The sequence below is a fragment of the Microcebus murinus genome, chromosome 32 (genome assembly GCF_040939455.1).
Source record: "Microcebus murinus isolate Inina chromosome 32, M.murinus_Inina_mat1.0, whole genome shotgun sequence".
NCBI lineage: Eukaryota > Metazoa > Chordata > Mammalia > Primates > Cheirogaleidae > Microcebus > Microcebus murinus.
In genome coordinates, this window is record NC_134135.1 from 426,857 (window position 1) to 446,433 (window position 19,577).

Below are 19,577 nucleotides of genomic sequence, written 5' to 3' on the forward strand. Positions count from 1 at the left end.
ACCATGTGTTCTCACTAATAAGTGGGAGCTAAACAACGGGTACATACAGGCATGAAGACATAATGGACAGTGGAAACCAAGAAGAGGGGAGGGCTTGGGGGGAGGGATAAAAACTTACCTATCAGGTACAACAAACACTATCCTGGTGGCCAGCACACTGAAAGCCCCGACTTCATCATTATATGATGCATCCATGTAACAAAAACATTTGTACCCCCTTAATATCTTGAAATTGAAATAAGAGGAAAGATATAATACTTTATTGAGTGTTTAAAATGTCTTTGGGAGACAGGGTAGACATTTGATCATGAAGGTCTTTCAATGGTTCATCTATGGCCAAAGAGCAAATAAAGACATACATTATATGAAACACATCTGCACAGGGTGCCAGAAGTATCTCATCTCAGAGTGTCAGTGATTTGTAATCCCTGGGTACAGACAAGCACAAGTAAGAGCCCCAACCCCCAGGCTTCGCATGTGACCTTGAGCTGGAATGAGTCCAGGTTGCCTGTAATCAGGTGTCCACCCCCATGGTCCCGTCTCTGCTCTGTCATTCGACTATGATGCTCAAGTGGGGATTTCTCTCTTCCTCGGTCATCAGGAACATCTGTGTTTCCTCATCAAATTCAGCTTTATTCAGCCTGGAATTAATAAAGTATAAAAAAAAAGGTGCTATTTTTAATTCACACTTTTTCTTTTCTGCATATCATCTTCCTCTATACCATTTTCTCCCAGGAAAAATCTAGGAGAGCCTGGTATTGCCTCCAAGGGGAAAGGCATACCCATCATATGCAGTGATATGCTAATAAATACTTGCCCATGGATCTAAAAGAAAACAAAACAAAACAAAACAAAAAAAACGGCCCTGATTTTTAGCGTTGCCCATTTCTGTGGTGTAAATTCTCCAATCCAATCATGGCCAACTTCAAGCTGCCAACTTGCTGTCACTGCCCACCAAATTATGAAAATATACACACAAATGGATCCCATCAGCTCATAGGAGCTGGCTCTGACATGTCACCAGACAGAATAAATGTCCAGAGTCGGTAACAGCAAGCACTGATTCCACAAAAACATTAGCGTTTGGAACACAAAGTCAGTGGAAGCTAGGGAGGAAGACTGAAGATCTTTTTACTTTCAAAAAGATAAAGTATTAATAGTTTCCACTATCTGAGTACCTGGTCCTGGCTCTCTGCTTAGACTTTTACATGTGTATCTCATTAAGCTTTCACAACCTTAGAGGATACCATTATTGTCCTCATTTGTGATGATGACACCAAGGCTAAGCCATGTTAAGGAATTGGCCCGAGGTCACAAAACTGGAAAGTGGTATGGTCAAGATACAGATCACAGCAATTTGGTTCTGGAGCCCCCACACTTACACATTACATTATCTTGTGACTTTGAATCAGACAAGAGGATTAAGGATCACTGTGTCTTGCCTCTTCTGTGGACATGGTATCTCCTGTTTCTGTTTGGTATCTCTTTGTTTGCAAGTGTCCCCAGTAGCTTCATCTTACTATTGAAGCGAACTACGTTTCTTTGTGCAATTGTTTATCTTCGTACACGTCTTTGTGAAACTAACCATGGTTGGGGGCAGGGCAGGATGAGATGCAAACTCACTCATTTAATTGCATCATATTTTATCACATCATTTGATGTATATTTTCATAATTACTATGCAAGTAATGACCCCTATTTTGCATACAGATGATCAGAGAGAACAAATGCCTTGCCCAGGGTCATAGGACTAAAGATGGAAAAGCCAGAAGTCAAACACAAGCCTCTAGGACAGAAAATGACAATACAAGTCTCTCCAGGTCACAATGCATCAACTCTGGCACTACCCATTCTGAACTTCTACCACAATTTAAAATGAGAAAGAAATAATGCCAGGCATCCAACATTTTTATATGGATATTTAGAAGAATGGAGTTCAAGGGAATGAACCTGTATCTTAATAAAAGGGAAAAGAAGTGAATGTTCTTTAGCACTGGAGTTATAATTTCAACCCAACATCTTATGTTTCCACTTTTTAGAAGTGAATGGCCTAAAAACTACCTATGATTGCCTTGATCCAGATTGGTTTGAAAAAAAGGTAGGGGAAAATGAATGACAAAGATAAATGCTGAGGATTTATTAGTTATCTAATAAAATGTTTGTAGGATTATAATATAAATAATATATTTATAATTAAAAATATAACTCATACTTTTATAAATATAAATTATATATTTTATGAAACAAGATATAACTTATAGTTTATATTTACAAATATAAATATAACTTAGATTACCAAATGTAAATATTTATATACTATAATTTACATAGCATAATTTACAATAGTACCAAATGCCAGCATCTATTGTGCACTCACTATTCAATAGGTACTGTGGTGATTAGGGCTTTATACTTCACTGTCTCTTACTAATGCACCAACCCCAAGATAGGGGACATTATTTGCATTTTAATGCAATGTGATTAGCTTGTAGTAGCTGCACGTTTTAGGTTCTAAGCAATCCCTTCTTAGCCCCGAGCACTCTTCCCACCAAGAAGAGACCCCAACTCACACAAGAGTCCGCAGGGCACAATCTGGATGTCTCAGGGCCTCACATAACACAACCACCCCACTGTGGTCCAAGGCATTCCAGGCCAGGTTTAGCCTCCACAGGGTCTTACTACTGGTGAGAACAGAAGAGAGATCCTTGCAGCAGGCACTGGTTAACTCACATGCTTGCAACCTGAAATAAAAAAAAAATCCAAGAACAGTGGGAAGCAGCCCCACCCTCGGGCAGAGGTGGGATGTGAGCTGGACATTTAGCCAAGGCTCATCCCATAGCCTGAGTATAAGATCTCAGTCCAATGTTTATGGCATCAGATTTTTCCTCTGTTTAGATGGTAAAAGCAGCCCCAACTATCAATTCTTCTCTGTGGTCATACCCATAGCATTGTGACTTGGCAGCCTACCCCACTGAGAGTTAGAGTCTACTTCCCAGCCCTTGAATCTGGGCTGCCCTTCTCCCTTGCTTTGGATAATATAACACACTGGAAGCAAGACAATGTGAGTTCTGAGCCTACATCTCAGACGCCTTCTATGCTTCCTGATCTCTTAAACCTCCAAGAGGCCACGATGGGCTGAATTGTGCCACCCTCCCCTTCATATGTTGAAGTTCTACCCTCCAAATGGGACCGTATTTGAAGATGGAATCTTTACATGATAATTAAATTAAAATGAGTACATTAGTGTGGCCCTCCCCCACCATGATGGTGGCCCTCCCCTTGGGAAAAGAGGAATTGTATACATATATTCTCAGAGGGAAGAGGACATGAAAACACAGGGAGAAGGCTGTCTGCAAGCCAAGGGGAGGCTCCCGACACATCTTTCCCTCAAGGCCCTCAGAAGGTATCACCCCTGCTGACACCTGATCTTGGACTCGAAACCACGAGACAACATATTTATGTGTAAGCCACCCAGTCTGTGATACCTTGTTATGGCAGCCCTAGCAAACTGATACAGATGCCATGTCAACAAGCCCAGTTGGATGAGACGTGGTCCAGTCACACCTGTCATCCCCAGGTGACAGCCAGTCAACCTCTACACAAGGTGGTGAGTCCAGCCCAGACCAGCCGATCCCCCAGATACCCACAGCTTCCTGAGCACATCCAGCCAAGGCCAGCGATGCCTGGCCCAGCCCAGCCATCAGCCAGTACTCACAAGTGCTCACCATCTTAAGCCTGTAAGTTTTAGAGTGGTTCATTATGCAACAGCAGCTAACTGCTATGTTGCCCCTGGTGGAGTTTGATTTCTCTTTCTGCCCATCAATTCTCCATCCTTTGCCATTCATGAAGATGTAACCATGACCTTGGTGATACCCACCCAAGTTTCTCCAAGCGACAGTTGGGATGTGTCAGAGCTTCACACAACACTTTCACGCCCACATCTCCTATATCGTTGAACCCAATCTGCAGATTTCTCAGGTTTTGATTGCTGATGAGAACAGAGGCGAGGTCTTGACAGCCAGCAGCAGTGAAAGAACATTTTACCAAACTGCAAAAGAATAGTTGTGAAACCACTCTCAGAGGTTACTCCATCCTGGTTGGATATCATAAAAGGAAAGATGTCAGAACATGACAGACTTTATCATCCATATGGATGGGTACATTTGGCCCTCCATATCCATGGATTCAACTAACCACAGATTGAAAATAATCAGGAAAGAAATAATACAATAAAAAAATACAAATTGAAAAATGAGCACAACAACTTTTTACATAACATTAACATTGTATTAGGTATTATAAGTAATCCAGAGATAATTTAAAGTATATGGAGGATGTGTGTAGATTATATGCAAACACTATACCATTTTTTTTTAATTATTTTTTTTATTTTGGTATATTATGGGGGTACAGATTTTAAGGTTTCAATAAATGCCCATTTCCCCCCCTCCCCCCAAAAGTCTGAGTCTCCATCATGACCATCCCCCAGATGGTGCACATCTCACTCACTATGTATGTATATACCCGCCCCCCTCCCCCCTCCCACCTGCCCATAAGGTTGTTTCCGTAGTGTAGCGGTTATCACGTTCGCCTCACACTATACCATTTTATAAAGGACTTGAGCATCTGGGAATTTTGATATCTGCAGGTGATCCTGGAATCAACCCTCTTCGTATCCTGAGGGACAACTGTAATTGTCCTAGCATCATTTGTTGAAGGCCTATCCTTTCCCTGTTCCATCTGTGACATGACTTTCCATTATGCAACATCTGAACACACATAGGTGGATCTGTTTCTGAGACCCCTATTCTATGTCTCTGGCCTATTTGCTCATCCCTGTATGAACCCCATATTGTTTATAATTTCTAAAACTTTATAATGCCTTGATATATTTAGAGCAAGGCTTCCCACTTTTTATTCTTTAAGTGTTTTTTTTAGGTATTCCTGGTCTCTTGCAAATCCCACACACATTTCAAAATCTACTTTTCAAGTTCAACACATAAACAACAAAATAAAAACATTGCGTTTTCAGTGGGATTTCATCAAAGCTAAAGTCAGTTTGTGGAGAATTAACTTTTTATATACTGAATATTGCAATCTTTGAACATGAATTTTTTTTCTGTTTTACATTATAATTTGATGATATTCTCTACAAAAATCTCACATATACTGTGGTAGCCTTATTCCTAGGTAATGCCTTTTTGATGCTGCCATAAATGGTACTCGTATTTAATTCCATTAGCTTACTGCTTCTTGTTGGTATATAAAAACTTTTTATATAATTGATTTTTTCAAGCAAGCTTGTTAAATTCCAATAATTTAGCTATAGATTTTCTTGGATTTTCTGTGCACATTCATAGCTTCTTCATAGAATTAGAAATTTCTTCCTTTTCTTTATTTTTAAGTATTATAGGGTTAGTATTTTTGTTAGCTTACATCTCTTACTAATATTTTCAGGACATTGTTAACTAACAAATGATTATAGCCAACATTCTCATCCTTTTCTTGATATTGAAGAGAATACTTCCCTCTCTTCATCATTAAATTAATGTTTGCTTTAGATTATTTGACCACATTTGTTAACAGGTCAAGGAAGTTCCCAAATATTTTTTCAAGAGTTATAACAAATGGATATGTTTTAATTCAAACTTGTGTCTGTAGATTGTAATTTTTATCAGTTAGTATGGTAAGTTACACTGGCTGATTTTTTTTTTTTTTTTTTTTTTTTTACAGTCCTCCCATCCCCCCTTTTTTAACTGATCTTTTTAATGCTAAAGCAACTATACATTGTTAGGATAAACCTGAGTCATGTTTATTCTTTTAATACATTTCTGGATTCTGCTTATTAATAGTCTGTTTAGTGTTTTTGCATGAATGACACTAGCCAATAATTCTTTCTTTCTTACAAAAAATTGTAAGACTTGTATTACAACCAATAAAATTCTTATTGGTTTCTAGAATCATGATTTTGCTGGTTTCAAAAGATGGCAAGTTTCTTCTCTTTCCAGTCTTGAAAGAATTTGTGTGCAAGTGGAATTATTTCTCCCTTGAAGATCTGGTAAGAGTCACTGATGAAGGTTTCTAAGTTTGGAATTTTCTATATGAAAACATTTGACTACTAATTTAATGATTTAAAACTATTTGTTTTTCTTTCTTCTTGAGTATGTATTTTTAAGTTATATTCTAGAAGCTCAGAGTCTTAAACATCTAAATTTTCAGGTTTACTGTGTAACATTGCTCATATTATTTTCCTTTTAACATCTGTTATATCTGCAGTTTCTTTTCCCATTCTATAGATCTGCACTATTTAACACGGTAGCTGCTAGCCACGATTGCCGAGCCCCTGAAACATAGCTTACTTGAATGTAGATGTGCTACAGTGACAAATACACAGCAGATTTAAAATAGTACAAAAAATGTAAAATGTTTACTATTTTTGTACTGAGTATATATTGAAGGGATATTTGATATATGGTTAAATATGTTATTAAAATTAATTTCATATGTTTACTTTCACCTTTTAACATGGCTACTGGAAAATTTAAAATTACACTCCTGGCTTACATTATATTCTACTGGACAATGGTGAGACAAATTATTTGTTAGCCTTTGCAAGGAACCAGATTTCAGCTTTCTGATGTTTTCTATTTTGTGCTTGTCTGTTTCATCAATTTCTGTCCTTATCTTCATTTCCTTCCGTCCTTTTTTGGGTCTATTCTGCCATTTAAGAAAAGTTAATCATTCTTTAGCTTTTCTTTCCTGATAGATACATGCACTTCAGCTGTATCACCTTAGTTTATTGTGAGGTATATTCTTTTCTCATTTCAATATATGTTCCAATGTCCACTGTGATTTCTCCTTTGATTCATGAACTGGATATGAGGTGAAAATAATTTCTCATAAGAATTGAAGTTCACTTGAGTAGAAGATAATTTAAAAATTAGCATGAACCAAATAATGGATCTATCCAATAATTTTGCCATAAACTCCATTTTGTCTGATCAATATAGTTGCAGAAGCTTCTTTTTGGTTATAATTTGCATGGTATATTTTTTCCATGCTTTTACTATTTCTCTTTTTATTGAGGTAAAATTCACATAACATAAAATTAACCATGTTAACATTCAGTGGCACTTACTACATTCACAAGGTTGTGCAACTGCGACCCCCTTATGTTTTACTATGTAACTTACAGTTTAATTTTTTTAAAAAAAATCCAGTATGGCAATCTTTGTCTTTTAGCTAAAACATTTAATCTGTTGATATTTAATTACTGATATGTTTGAGTTTAAATCTACATCTTGTTTTTATATTTTCTTATCTGTTCCTTTATTTTTCTTTTCTATCTTGCTTCCTTTTGGATTGAGTATTTTTTTTTTTTTAATCATTGCATCTTCTTTCTTCTGCTGATTTGAGAGTTAATACCTTTTGGGTTTTCTTTTAGTGTACATTAGAATAGAAACTTCTATATTCCCATTCAGTCTATCATCTCCAATTATTCAATTCCTTCAACTTCTTTCTGAAACTTGGGACATTTACTTTAATTTACCCATTAACACTTTGTTATTCCTGTTGTAGATTTTTAGTTTTTTCCTTGAAATCCTCAAGATGATTTTTTTTTTTTTTTTTTTTTTTACACACAACCCATATTTTGTTTAGATTCATCTACGGATTTACCACTTTCTTTGCTTCGTGTGTCTTCATCTGGGATCATTTACTTCTAAGGGATGGTCTTTAGAACTGTCTTTATTAAAGATTCAATGATAGGAAACAATTTATTTCTTTGAAAATAGGTTTTTGTCCTCATTCTCGATGATTTTTGCTGGTTATAAATTTTAGATTGACACCTCCTCCCCAGCATGTTGAATCTCTCATTGCCCTGCCTTCTGGTTTTCACTGCTCCTCTTCACCAATCGCACCTCTCCTGCCTTGTACATAGAATCGCTCCCCCTCCCAGCCCCATGTTAGATTTTAAAGATCGCATCTTTATCTCCGGTGTTCTACAGTTTCTCCATTATTTGTCCTGTTAGAGACCTATTTGTATGCTTGAATCTGGATTGGAATCTTTCATCAGTTATAAGAAAAGTTTATCCTTAATATTTTATCTTCCTCAGACTCCCATTAAATGTGTTAGGACTTCTATCATCTAAATCTCATAATCTCTTATACATTAAGCATTTTTTCTCTTTTCATGCTGCCTTCTAGATAATTATGACTTATCCTGTTTTATTAACATTTTTCTTTATGTCTAATCTACTGTTCAACCCATCTATTAAGTTTTTACTACCAATTATATTTATAATTTCTAGATGTTCCATTTTATTCTTTTTTTGCAGATTTTATTTTATGGCTTTCTTTTTTCTGAGAATTTAAACTTGTTCTTTTTCTTTAAACATAGTAAGTATAATTGCTTTGTATTATAGATAAGTCCAATCCCTCCAGTAGCTGAAGCTTGGTGAGGCATTTTTGCTTTGGCTTGTTCTTGCTCATTGTGACTTAAATCCTTGTGGTTTAGGTTATTTTAACTGTGTGGTATTGACCTTAAAAGATCCTCTCCAGAATAAATCAAGGTCAAGGATCATGCCCATCCTATGATCTGTCTCCAGAGAGGACTTGCAGTTTCTCCTCCTAGGTGTCTACTGGGTACTAGTTTAAAGTTATTTTTTTAAATACACCTTAAGGATTTTGGACAACCTAAAGTGCTCTATACCTAGCCTGCTACTTAGAATATCTCTTTTTAGTTTCTAGATGCTTTTAATGTTTTAAAAAATGTTTTATGTGACATTTTTAAGATCTTTCAATTTCAAAGATTGACTCAGATATCCTAACCCACCATTGTGAGAAAAAGTATATGTGTGGCTCTTTAATTATTTAACGTACTCTTCAAGATAAGGAATACAAATTTCTAAACTCTGATATTTCCTAATAGACTAGGTAAAAATCATTCTGCCTAATTCCACAAGTCTCCAAATTTCTCAGGGAAAGAGACATCTGATAATGAAATACTACCCTAACTGGTGACTCCAAAACACCACCACCACTACAAGGTTACCCTAATATTTCTCAATTTCTCAATATTTCTCAAATTAAGTGTTTTCATTATGTTCTTTCTCATTACTGTCCTCCTACCCTTTTTTCCCTTTTAAAACATCCCCTGTTTTATCGATGTTAATGTATTTTTCTGGGTCCCCAACCCTCCACATTTTACCCTTCTGCCTAGAATTTTGGTTCTACTTTTCCACCTAATGAAATGTGTTCATCCTGCAGAACACATGCCAAGCATCTTCTGAGCCACAAAACTGTCCCTCAGCCCCGAGTCGTGATTCTTCTCTCTCCCTTAGTCCTTTAAGTGTCCTCCACTGAATGACACAACACATTAAATCTGTGACACAGAAGTCGAGGCACAAGTTTGTTCCCAAGAACGTCTCTACAAGAATCTAGGTCAAGTAATTTTTAACCTTCACCTTTTCAGGCACAGACATTGTGGCCTTTTTCTCCATTCCAGGTGCCCCCGTGCAATGCAAGGCCTTGAAAACAAGGCCTGGTCTTCAGAGGAGACCTCAAAGAAACCTACCACAGCGACTGCAGACAGCAGTCTGGGCGTCTCAGGGCCTCACAGAGAAGTGTCACTCCTTCATCCTTCACGGTGTTCACGCTGAGGTCTAGATGGCGCAGGCTTTTGTTATCCCGAAGAGCTTCGTGGAGGTACTCCCAGCAAGGCTCACTGAGGTAGCAGTAAGCCAACCTGTGGGGACGAAAGCATGGGAGGATGGGAATGTGAGTGAAGGGGGAGATGGCATCTCGGGGAGCTTTGCCTAACCTCGCATCAAAGGCAATATTTCTGTACCTTACAGACAAAATCCCCAGGTGAGACCATGAACTTTCCTGCCTTATCTGGAAATACTCCCTTCATTTCTTCTTATTCACATGATAGAGGGATTAGAAAAATGAAACAAAGCAAGACAGATGGAAAAAATATGGAATATGGCATAGCTAATACGCTAAAAGGACTGACATTGTGGTTCTAATTTTATGCCCAGCACTGTCCTTGAACAAGACTTTCTTAGACGGTTCCCTCGTGGACTGGTAAAGTACATTGATTCCCTTATGTGTAAAATCCTCAACTTTCTCGATTCTATTGTTCTTTAACAACTTCGGTACTAGCGTCGACTATAGTCGACAGCCACAGATGAACGCGCACAGCCGAACGTCGACTTTAGCCGACAGCTGTGATTATGACATTTCTAATTTTTCATTTATCAAGATAAAATTGTGAGCATTTAAAATGACGTAATAAAAACATATGTGTGTGTTACCTAGTCTGATTTACATTATAAGTAAAGCTGCCTGTAAATGAAACAAGCTTTCAGTGCTTTAAAGCTTTCTGCATCACACAAGAGCAAAACGGATTTGTGGTCAATGCACAGCACAACCTATGGGGCGGACTACAAGTGCCGGCTGTGGGCAAGGTTTCGTGGCCAGTGAGTGCCGTACTGAAGTGGTTAAGATCATAATAGGCTCGTGGCTTTTTAAAAAGGATGCATGTTCCCTTTGGAGACATTTGTGAGGTACTGAAAAATATAAAGCAAGCTGGTGATGTATGAACCACACATGGCCTACAGGTATTTAAATATTCTGTCACTTTTATATTTTAATAAAATTAGTTGCCAACACTTAGACACTAATAAAATTTTTATATAAAAATCCAGATTTTCAACTTCTGTTGAAAATTAGGATATCTGGCAAAACTAAGTCCATGTCCATATGGAAATCCAAGAGGCTGGGGTGGAAGTTGTGGCTGCTTCCTGTTGATGGGGTTCATGGTGTCCTTGGCCTTGCTTCCCTCATTGATCCCAATTCTCTGGCACGTCTCAGCATTGTGTCTTTGATAATTAGTATAAAGCCCGAGCCACAGCATAATATTATATCCTGGCATATTGAACCTATTTTCTCATTATTTAAAATTATATTTGGAAATAAAGTGTATTTATAAATTTTTTTGAATTATAGAGTAAATCTCAATGTTTTAAAAAAGAAAAAACTGAGAAATTGAGGGCAGAGCAAGGTGGCCAAATAGAGCCCTCCAACGATGGTTCTCCTGCAGGAACATCAAAGTCAACAACTGTCCGTGCAAGCAAGCACCTTCAGAAGAACTAAAAATCAGGTGAGCAATCACAGTACCTGGTTTCAACATTCTATCCAGAAGAGGTCCAGCCGAGACAACCTTGCGTTGCCCGTGCCACTCCCCCAACCCAGCACCAGCCCCCAGTGCAGGGAGAGTCTGTGTGAGCAGTGCAAGGAGAGTGAAGTGACTGTGAGACTTGCCCTGAAACCCAAGGCCACCCTGGCACAGGGGGCACAGCACACGGCACAGTTCTGCTGGTGCCCACAGCAGAGTCATTTAGACCAGCATGGTTAGAGTGGAATCCTCCACCCCAGCAGTAGAAATCTGAGTTACTGCTAGTTCAACCAGGGGCTGCGGAAAGCAGCCTGGGCCTGGAACAAATGTATAGAGCAGTTAGACCATGCAGACTGCAGTCCTGGGGCAAGTCTTGAGGCTGTGCTGGCCTGGAGCCAGTGGACATGAGATGCACGTGACCCAGTGAGACACCAGCAGAGGTGGCTGAGTGCGTGCCTGTGTCATTCCTCTCTGAACTCCAGGCAGTGCAACTTGGGAAGTGTCTCCTTCCACTTAGGGAGAGGAAAGTGAAAAGTTGACAGGACTTTGTTTTGAGTACCACTTCGGCCATAGTAAAATAACTCCCAAGCAGACTCCTGAGGTCCCTGATTCTAGGTCTTAGTTCCCAGATGGCATTTCTAGACCTATCCTGGGCAAGAAGGGAACCTGCTCCCCTGAAGGGAAGGGCCTAGTCCTGGCAGGATTCACCAACTTCTGACTAAAGAGCCCTTTGGCTTTGAATAAACAAAGGTAGCCAGGCAACAGTTGCCATGGGCTTTAATTGAGACTGGGCTGGCTTCAGGAGTGACCTGGCACAGTCCCAGCTATGGTGGCCATGAGGCAGTTACCACACATCATCTTCCCCTAATGCCAGCAGCCCAGCACAGAGAATGAGGGAAGAGGTTTAGAGACTTTCCCTAATAATCCAGGTAATTCTCCTGTGTCTTACTACAGTCTACCATGGCAGTACCACCAGGAGTCTGCAACAGCCACAGCATTACTTGGCTTGGGGCACCCCTAGTGCTGATATGCCTACAGTGACCAAAGAGTTAGATCCCTTTGAATATCTGGAAAGCCTTCTCAAGAAGTATGGGTTCATACAAGCCTACTCGAGAATCAAGATGGCGGACGAGAAACACCGCCAGACAGAGTATCTCTGCAGAAAAGACAGATCCTAGGAGAAATCAGAAGAAAGAAGCAAACAGACGAGCATACATCGGAGGAGGGTCAGAAGGAGGGGTACCAGAGACCACAGGAGGAGGTTGCGGAGGAAAACTGGAATCAGACACCTCCTGAGTAGTCTGGAGACCAGCAGCAAGGGTAGGTGGAGCGGTTAACTCTCCCCTCCCTTGCATCTCAGACTGCTAGTGGGCCCCCCGTGGTTGGTGAGACCTATGGACACCAGCCCAGAGACAGCCACCGCCAGCGGGCAATAAGCCTGTAGCGGATATGGCACCAGGCTCCCAACTCCCTCGGGCAATCTCCCTGTGCACAGACCCGAGCCATGCGGCAGATGCCATACTGCCTCATTCTCCCCTCCCCCATCCCTATTTGGGCTGCCGAGAGAGAGATGATATAGCCACCAGCCGGAGGCACCTCTAGGGAATGGGACCTTCCCTTTTAGGGCCCTACAGCTGACTGAGGGGCACTCAGACTATGAGCTCACTACCCACCAGCCCTCTCAGGTGCTGCTGGCACGGTGATCCCAGAAAAACAGGGCAGACCCTGAGGCTGAGAGACATCAACCCAGCTTGGGCTCCCCGTGGGAGAATTGGGACTGGCCCTCCTTTCCCTGGTGGGGTTAGGGATTGAACTCTGGAGCCCAAAGGTCAGACCTGAGGACCAGAACCCATGCACCCAGGTCTCGCATTGCCCAGGGCACAGAAGGGATATACGTGAACAGCCTACTGAGGTGTGTGTGTCTTCAGGGGCAGATCAGCATCCTTTAAGGCAACCCTTCTTCCACCAGGGTCTGTGAACCCAGCCCAGGTGGCGATCCTGCACAGGGAATCTCCCAGCTTGCATCATACCCAGGGGAGGCCCGGTGGCTGAGGTCTGGCCTGCTGGCAGAGGCCCAGAAGTAGCTGTGAAGTTGGGGAGGGTGGAAAGAAGCGAGGCCCACTCCAGATTGAGGGTCTCAGACAGCCCCATCCACACACACAGACTTTCTGACTGAGCAAGGCCATTCCAGGCCCCTCCCTGACAGCTTTTCCCGGAAGCAGAGAACAGAACTTTGACCCCTGCTAACAGCATTGGTGGTGCCTCGGGGCAGGCTTACCCAACCCAGGTCCACCCAGACTCACTCCCAGACCAGCCCTCATTGAGAGGGAGAAAAGGACACACCTGGAAGTCCCAGAGCCCCACTGACCACCAGAGGAACTAGAGTGCCTCTCCAGAGGAACAAGAACTGGATACAAGACCCAAAAGCAACAGTGTAGCCTGTTCCTCCGAGCAAGCATCACCAACTGACAGGGAGGACATTCTGCATACCCTATTCACGGCACCTACTGACTCATCATACAGGGTGTGGTCGAATCTCACCTACAAACACCACCTACTGGCTCAGAGACTAAACAAGGCATGTCAATATACAAATGAAAACCTAAAGGAAAGAAGCAACAACTGATCCAGATGGGAAGAAATCAGCGAAGGAACACCGGAAATATGAAGAACCAAATGGAAACCACACCCCCAAAGAGGACCACCAGCCCCTTAGAAAGGGACACCAACCAAAATCAGGCAACCAAAATGACAGAAGATGAATTTCAAATGTGGATCATAAGAAAATTCAATGACCTGCAAGAACAACTGGATAACCAACACAAAATAAACACAAAAAGACTCCAGGACCTGGAAACAAAATTCACTAAAGAAATTGATACAATGAAGAAAAGTTTAGCTGAACTCCTGGAAATGAAGAATCAATTCAGGGAAATACAAAATTCAGTGGAAAGCCTCAAGAATAGGGTAGATCAAACAGAAGAAAGAATCTCAGAGACTGAAGATAACACCCTCCAATTAAATAAATCAGTCACAGAGATAGAGCAGAGGAACAAGAAAAAAGAGCAAAGCATACAAGAGATGTGGGATTATGTGAAGAAACCTAATGTGAGGATCATCGGGTTGCTAGAAGGGGAAAAAGAAAACACTCAAGGGTTGGACAAGCTATTTGAAGATATAATAGAGGAAAATTTCCCAGGCCTTGCTAAAATCCCAATATACGAGTTTAAGAAGCTCAGAGGACCCCTGGGAGATTCAATGTAAACAGGAATATGTCACAACATGCAGTCATTAGACTGACCAAAATATCAACTAAAGAGGCCCTTCTAAGAGCTGTAAGACGAAACAAGCAAGTAACATACAAGGGAAAGCCAATTCGAATAACACAAGATTTCTCTACTGAGACATTACAAACAAGGAGAGACTGGGGCCCCATTCTCACTCTTCTGAAACAGAACAATGCTCAGCCTAGAATTTTATTCCCTGCAAAACTAAGTTTTGTATATGAAGGAGAAATCAAGACATTCTCAGATAAGCAAAGACTGAGGGAATTCACCAAGACAAGACCAGCCCTTCAAGAAGTACTCAAAACAGTGTTACGCATGGATCACCACAATAAACACTCACGAATATAAATCTAAGCAAAGCTAAAGATCAAAGCCCAGATACCACAATGGCTCAAGAGAGTAAAGAAAACAACAAAGTTCAACCCAACATAATGAACCGAAATCTGCCCCACCTATCAGTTATCTCAATAAATGTGAATGGGTTTAACTCCCTACTCAAAAGACTTAGGCAGGCAAAATGGATAAATAAACACAAGTCAAGTGTCTGCTGCCTTCAGAAAACACATCTAACCTGCAAGGATGCAGTTAGACTAAAGGTAAAGGGGTGGAAAACAATATTTCAAGAAAACGAAAGCCAAAAGAAAGCTGGTGTGGCAGTGCTGATTACAGATAACTTAGTTTTTAAATCAACAAAAGTAATAAAAGACAAAGAATGTCACTATATAATGGTGAAGGGTACAGTTCAAGAAAAAGACATAACAATTCTAAATATATATGCACCAAACCTTGGTGCACCCAGATTCATAAAGGAAACTCTACTTGATCTAAACAAATGGATAAACACCACCATAATAGTTGGAGACTTTAACACCCCACTGACAGCACAGGACAGATCCTCCAAACAAAAAATCAACAAAGAAATAATGGATTTAAACAGAACTCTAGAAAAAATGGGCCTGACATTTACAGGACATTCTACCCCAAAATGACTGAATATACGTTCTTCTCATCAACTCATGGGTCATTCTCTAAAATTGACCATATTCTAGGACACAAAGCATGTTTCAAACAATTTAAAAAAATAGAAATTATACCATGTATCTTTTAAGACCACAATGGAATAAATGTAGAAATCAATCCTAACAGGAGTTCTCATTTCTACAAAAAGTCATGGAGACTAAACAACCTTCTGCTGAATGATGACTTCATAAACGAGGAAATCAAGATGGAAATCAAAAGATTCCTTGAACTAAATAAAAAAGGTGACATAAGTTACCAAAACCTGTGGGACACAACTAAAGCAGTCCGGAGAGGAAGGTTTATTTTCATAAATGCCTATATCCAAAAGTCTAAAAGATCACAAATAGACAACCTAATGCATCATCTCAAAGAGCTGGAAAAAGAAGAACAGACCAATCCCAAACCCAGCAGAAGAAGTGAAATCATTAAGATCAAATCAGAACTAAATGAAATTAACAACAGGGAAACAATATGGAAGATTAATAAAACAAAAAGTTGGCTCTTTGAAATTATAAACAAAACTGACACACCATTGGCTAGACTAACGAAAAGCAGAAAAGAAAAATCTCTAATAAGCTCCATCAGGAACAATAAAGGAGAAATCACAACTGATGCCATGGACATACAAGATATAATTCATGAATACTACAAAAACCTCTATGCACACAAAATGGAAAGTGTGGAGGAAATGGACAATTTCTTAGAAACACACAGCCTCCTTAGGCTCAAACAGGAAGAAATAGAATTCTTTTTTTTTTTTTTTTTTTTTTTTTGAGACAGAGTCTCGCTTTGTTGCCCAGGCTAGAGTGAGTGCCGTGGCGTCAGCCTAGCTCACAGCAACCTCAAACTCCTGGGCTCGAGCGATCCTTTTGCCTCAGCCTCCCTGGTAGCTGGGACTACAGGCATGTGCCACCATGCCCGGCTAATTTTTTATATATATATCAGTTGGCCAATTGATTTCTTTCTATTTATAGTAGAGACGGGGTCTCGCTCTTGCTCAGGCTGGTTTTGAACTCCTGACCTTGAGCAATCCGCCCGCCTCGGCCTCCCAAGAGCTAGGATTACAGGCGTGAGCCACAGCGCCCGGCCTAGAAATAGAATTCTTGAACAAGCCAATATCAAGTACTGAAATTGAAACAGCAATAAAAAATCCTTCCTAAAATGAAAAGCCCTGGACCAGATGATTTCACACCCAAAATTTACCACACCTACAAAGAACTGGTGCCTACCCTTCAGAAATTATTCCACAATATTGAGAAGGATGAAATCCTCCCGAACACATTTTATGAGGTGAACATATCCCTGATACCAACCAGGAAAGGATGCAACAAAAAAAAAGAAAACTACAGACCAATATCCCTTATGAATATAGATGGAAAAATTCTCAACAAAATCCTAGCCAATCTAATCCAGGTGCTTGTTAAGAAAATAATTCATCATAACCAAGTGGGCTTCATCCCAGGAATGTAGGGATGGTTCAACATATGCAAATCTATAAATGTAATTCCCCATATAAACAGAATCAAAAACAAAGACCATATATGATGCTCTCAATAGATGCAGAAAAAGCATTCGACAAAATTCAACACCCTTTTTTGATAAGAACGCTCAAGAAAATAGGCATAGATGGGGCTTACCTAAAAATGATACAAGCTATGTATGACAAACCCACAGCCAATATCATAATGAATGGGGAAAAATTGAAAGCATTCCCACTTAGTACTGGAACAAGACAAGTTTGCCCACTATTTCCACTTCTGTACAACATAGTGCTGGAAATCTTTGCTACAGCAATCGGACAAGAGAGTGGAATTAAGGGCGTCCAAATGGGAGCAGAAGAGATCAAACTCTCACTCTTTGCTGATGACATGATACTATACCTAGAAAACCCCAAGGATTCAACCAAAAGACTCCTTGATCTAATAAATGAATTTGGTTAAGTCCCAGGATACAAAATCAGTACACAGAAATCAGAGGCATTTATATATGCCAACAACAGTAAAAGTGAGAATCAACTCAAAGACTCAATTCCCTTCAAAATAGCAACAAAGAAAATAAGGTACCATGGATATATTTAACTAAGGAGGTAAAAGACCTCTACGGGGAGAACTATGAAACACTGAAGAAGGAAATAGCAGAGGATGTAAACAGATGGAAGAATATACCATGCTCATGGGTTGACAGAATCAACATTGTTAAAATGTCTATACTACTCAAAGTGATCTACAGAGTCAACACAATCCCTATCAAAATACCATCAACATTTTTCACAGATATAGAAAAAATAGTTTTACACTTCGTATGGAACAAGAGAAGACCCTGCATAGCAAAATCAATCCTATGTAATAAAAACAAAATAGGAGGTATCAATTTGCCAGATTTCAAACTATACTACAAGGCCATAGTCATTAAAACAGCTTTTTACTGGCACAAGAACAGGGACATTGACCAGTGGAACAGAACACACAAACCAGATATAAAACCATCCTCATATAGCCAACTAATCTTCAACAAAGCAGACAAAACCATACACTGGGAAAAAGAATCCTTATTCAATAAATGGTGCAGGGAAAACTGGATAGCCACATGTAGAAGACTGAAACAAGACCCACACCTTTCATGTCTCACAAAAATCAAATCACGCTGGGTAACAGACTTGAAGCTTAGGTGTGAAGCTATTAGAATTCTAGAGGAAAATGTTGGAAATACTCTTCTAGACATTGGCCTAGGCAAAGAATTTATGAAGACGACCCCAAAGGCAATCACAACAGCAACAAAAATAAACAAATGGGACCTGATCAAATTAAAAACTTCTGCTCAGCCAAAAAAACTGCCACAAAAGCAGACACCCCACAGAATGGGATAAAATTTTTGTAAGCTACACATCTGATAAAGGGCTGATAACTAGCATCTATTTAGAACTCAGGAAAATCAGCAAGAAAAAATTAAACAACCCTATCAAAAATGGGCAAAGGACATGAACAGAAACTTCTCAAAAGAAGACAGAACAGTGGCCAACAAACATATGAAAAAATGTTCAACATCTCTAATCATCGTGGAAATTCAAATCAAAACCACAATGAGATATCAATTAACTCCAGTGACAATGGCCTTTATCAAAAAGTCCCTAAACAATAAATGCTGGCATGGATGCAGACAGAGAGGAACACTCCTACACTGCTGGTGGGACTGCAAACTAGTTCAACCTCTGTGGAAAGCAATATGGAAATATCTCAAGGCAATACCAGTAGATCTACCATTTGATCCAACAAGTCCACTACTGGGCATCTACCCAAAATATCAAAAGTCACTTTATGAAAAGACACCTGCACTCGAATGTTTATAGCAGCACAATTCACAATTGCAAAGCTGTGGAAACAACTCAAGTGCCCATCAATTCATGAGTGGATTAATAAAATGTGGTATATGTATACCATGGAGTACTACTCAGCTTTAAGAAACAATGGTGATATAGCACCTCTTGTATATTCCTGGATAGAGCTGGAACCCATTCTACTAAGTGAAGTATCTCAAGAATGGAAAAACAAGCACCACATGTACCCACAAGCAAATTGGTATTAATGGATCAACACCTACGTGGACTCATAGAAGTAACATTTATTGGGTGACGGGAGCATGGGAGGGGGGAAGAGGGGATGGATATATACAACCACAATGAGTAAGAGGTGCAACGTTTGGGGGATGTACATGCTTGAAGCTCTTACTTGAGGGGGGAGGGTGGGCATGGGAAATATATTTGTACCCCTATAATATGCTAAAATAAAGAGAAAACAAACAAGCCTACTTTGCAAAGATTAAATACCTAAGTCTTCTATGCTCAGACACTGATGAACATCCACAAGCATCAGGAACATCCAGGAAAACATGACCTCATCAAATGCAATAAGTGAGGCCCCAGTGACCAATCCAAGAGTGATGGGTATATGTAATTTTTCAGATAAAGAAGTCAACATAGCTGTCCCACAGAAGCTCAGTGAACTTTGGGACAACACAGAGAAGGACTTCAGAAGCTTATCAGAGAAATTTAAAAAGTTTGAAATAAAGATTTAAAAAACATCAAATTCTGGAGC

At 39.9% G+C, this 19,577-nt stretch overlaps 1 protein-coding gene across 1 annotated transcript in view; it reads right to left on the reverse strand.

The window, feature by feature from the left end:
* Positions 1–550: 550 nt before the first annotated feature.
* Positions 551–19,577, reverse strand: part of NLRP4 (NLR family pyrin domain containing 4) — a 38,859-nt gene continuing 19,832 nt past the window's right edge. The window contains exons 6-9 of the mRNA XM_012749527.2: positions 9,575–9,745; positions 3,878–4,048; positions 2,571–2,741; positions 551–641 (exon numbers count right to left, since the gene is read on the reverse strand). Coding sequence (XP_012604981.1) covers positions 551–641; positions 2,571–2,741; positions 3,878–4,048; positions 9,575–9,745 — 604 coding nt within the window. The remainder of the gene's footprint in view (positions 642–2,570; positions 2,742–3,877; positions 4,049–9,574; positions 9,746–19,577) is intronic.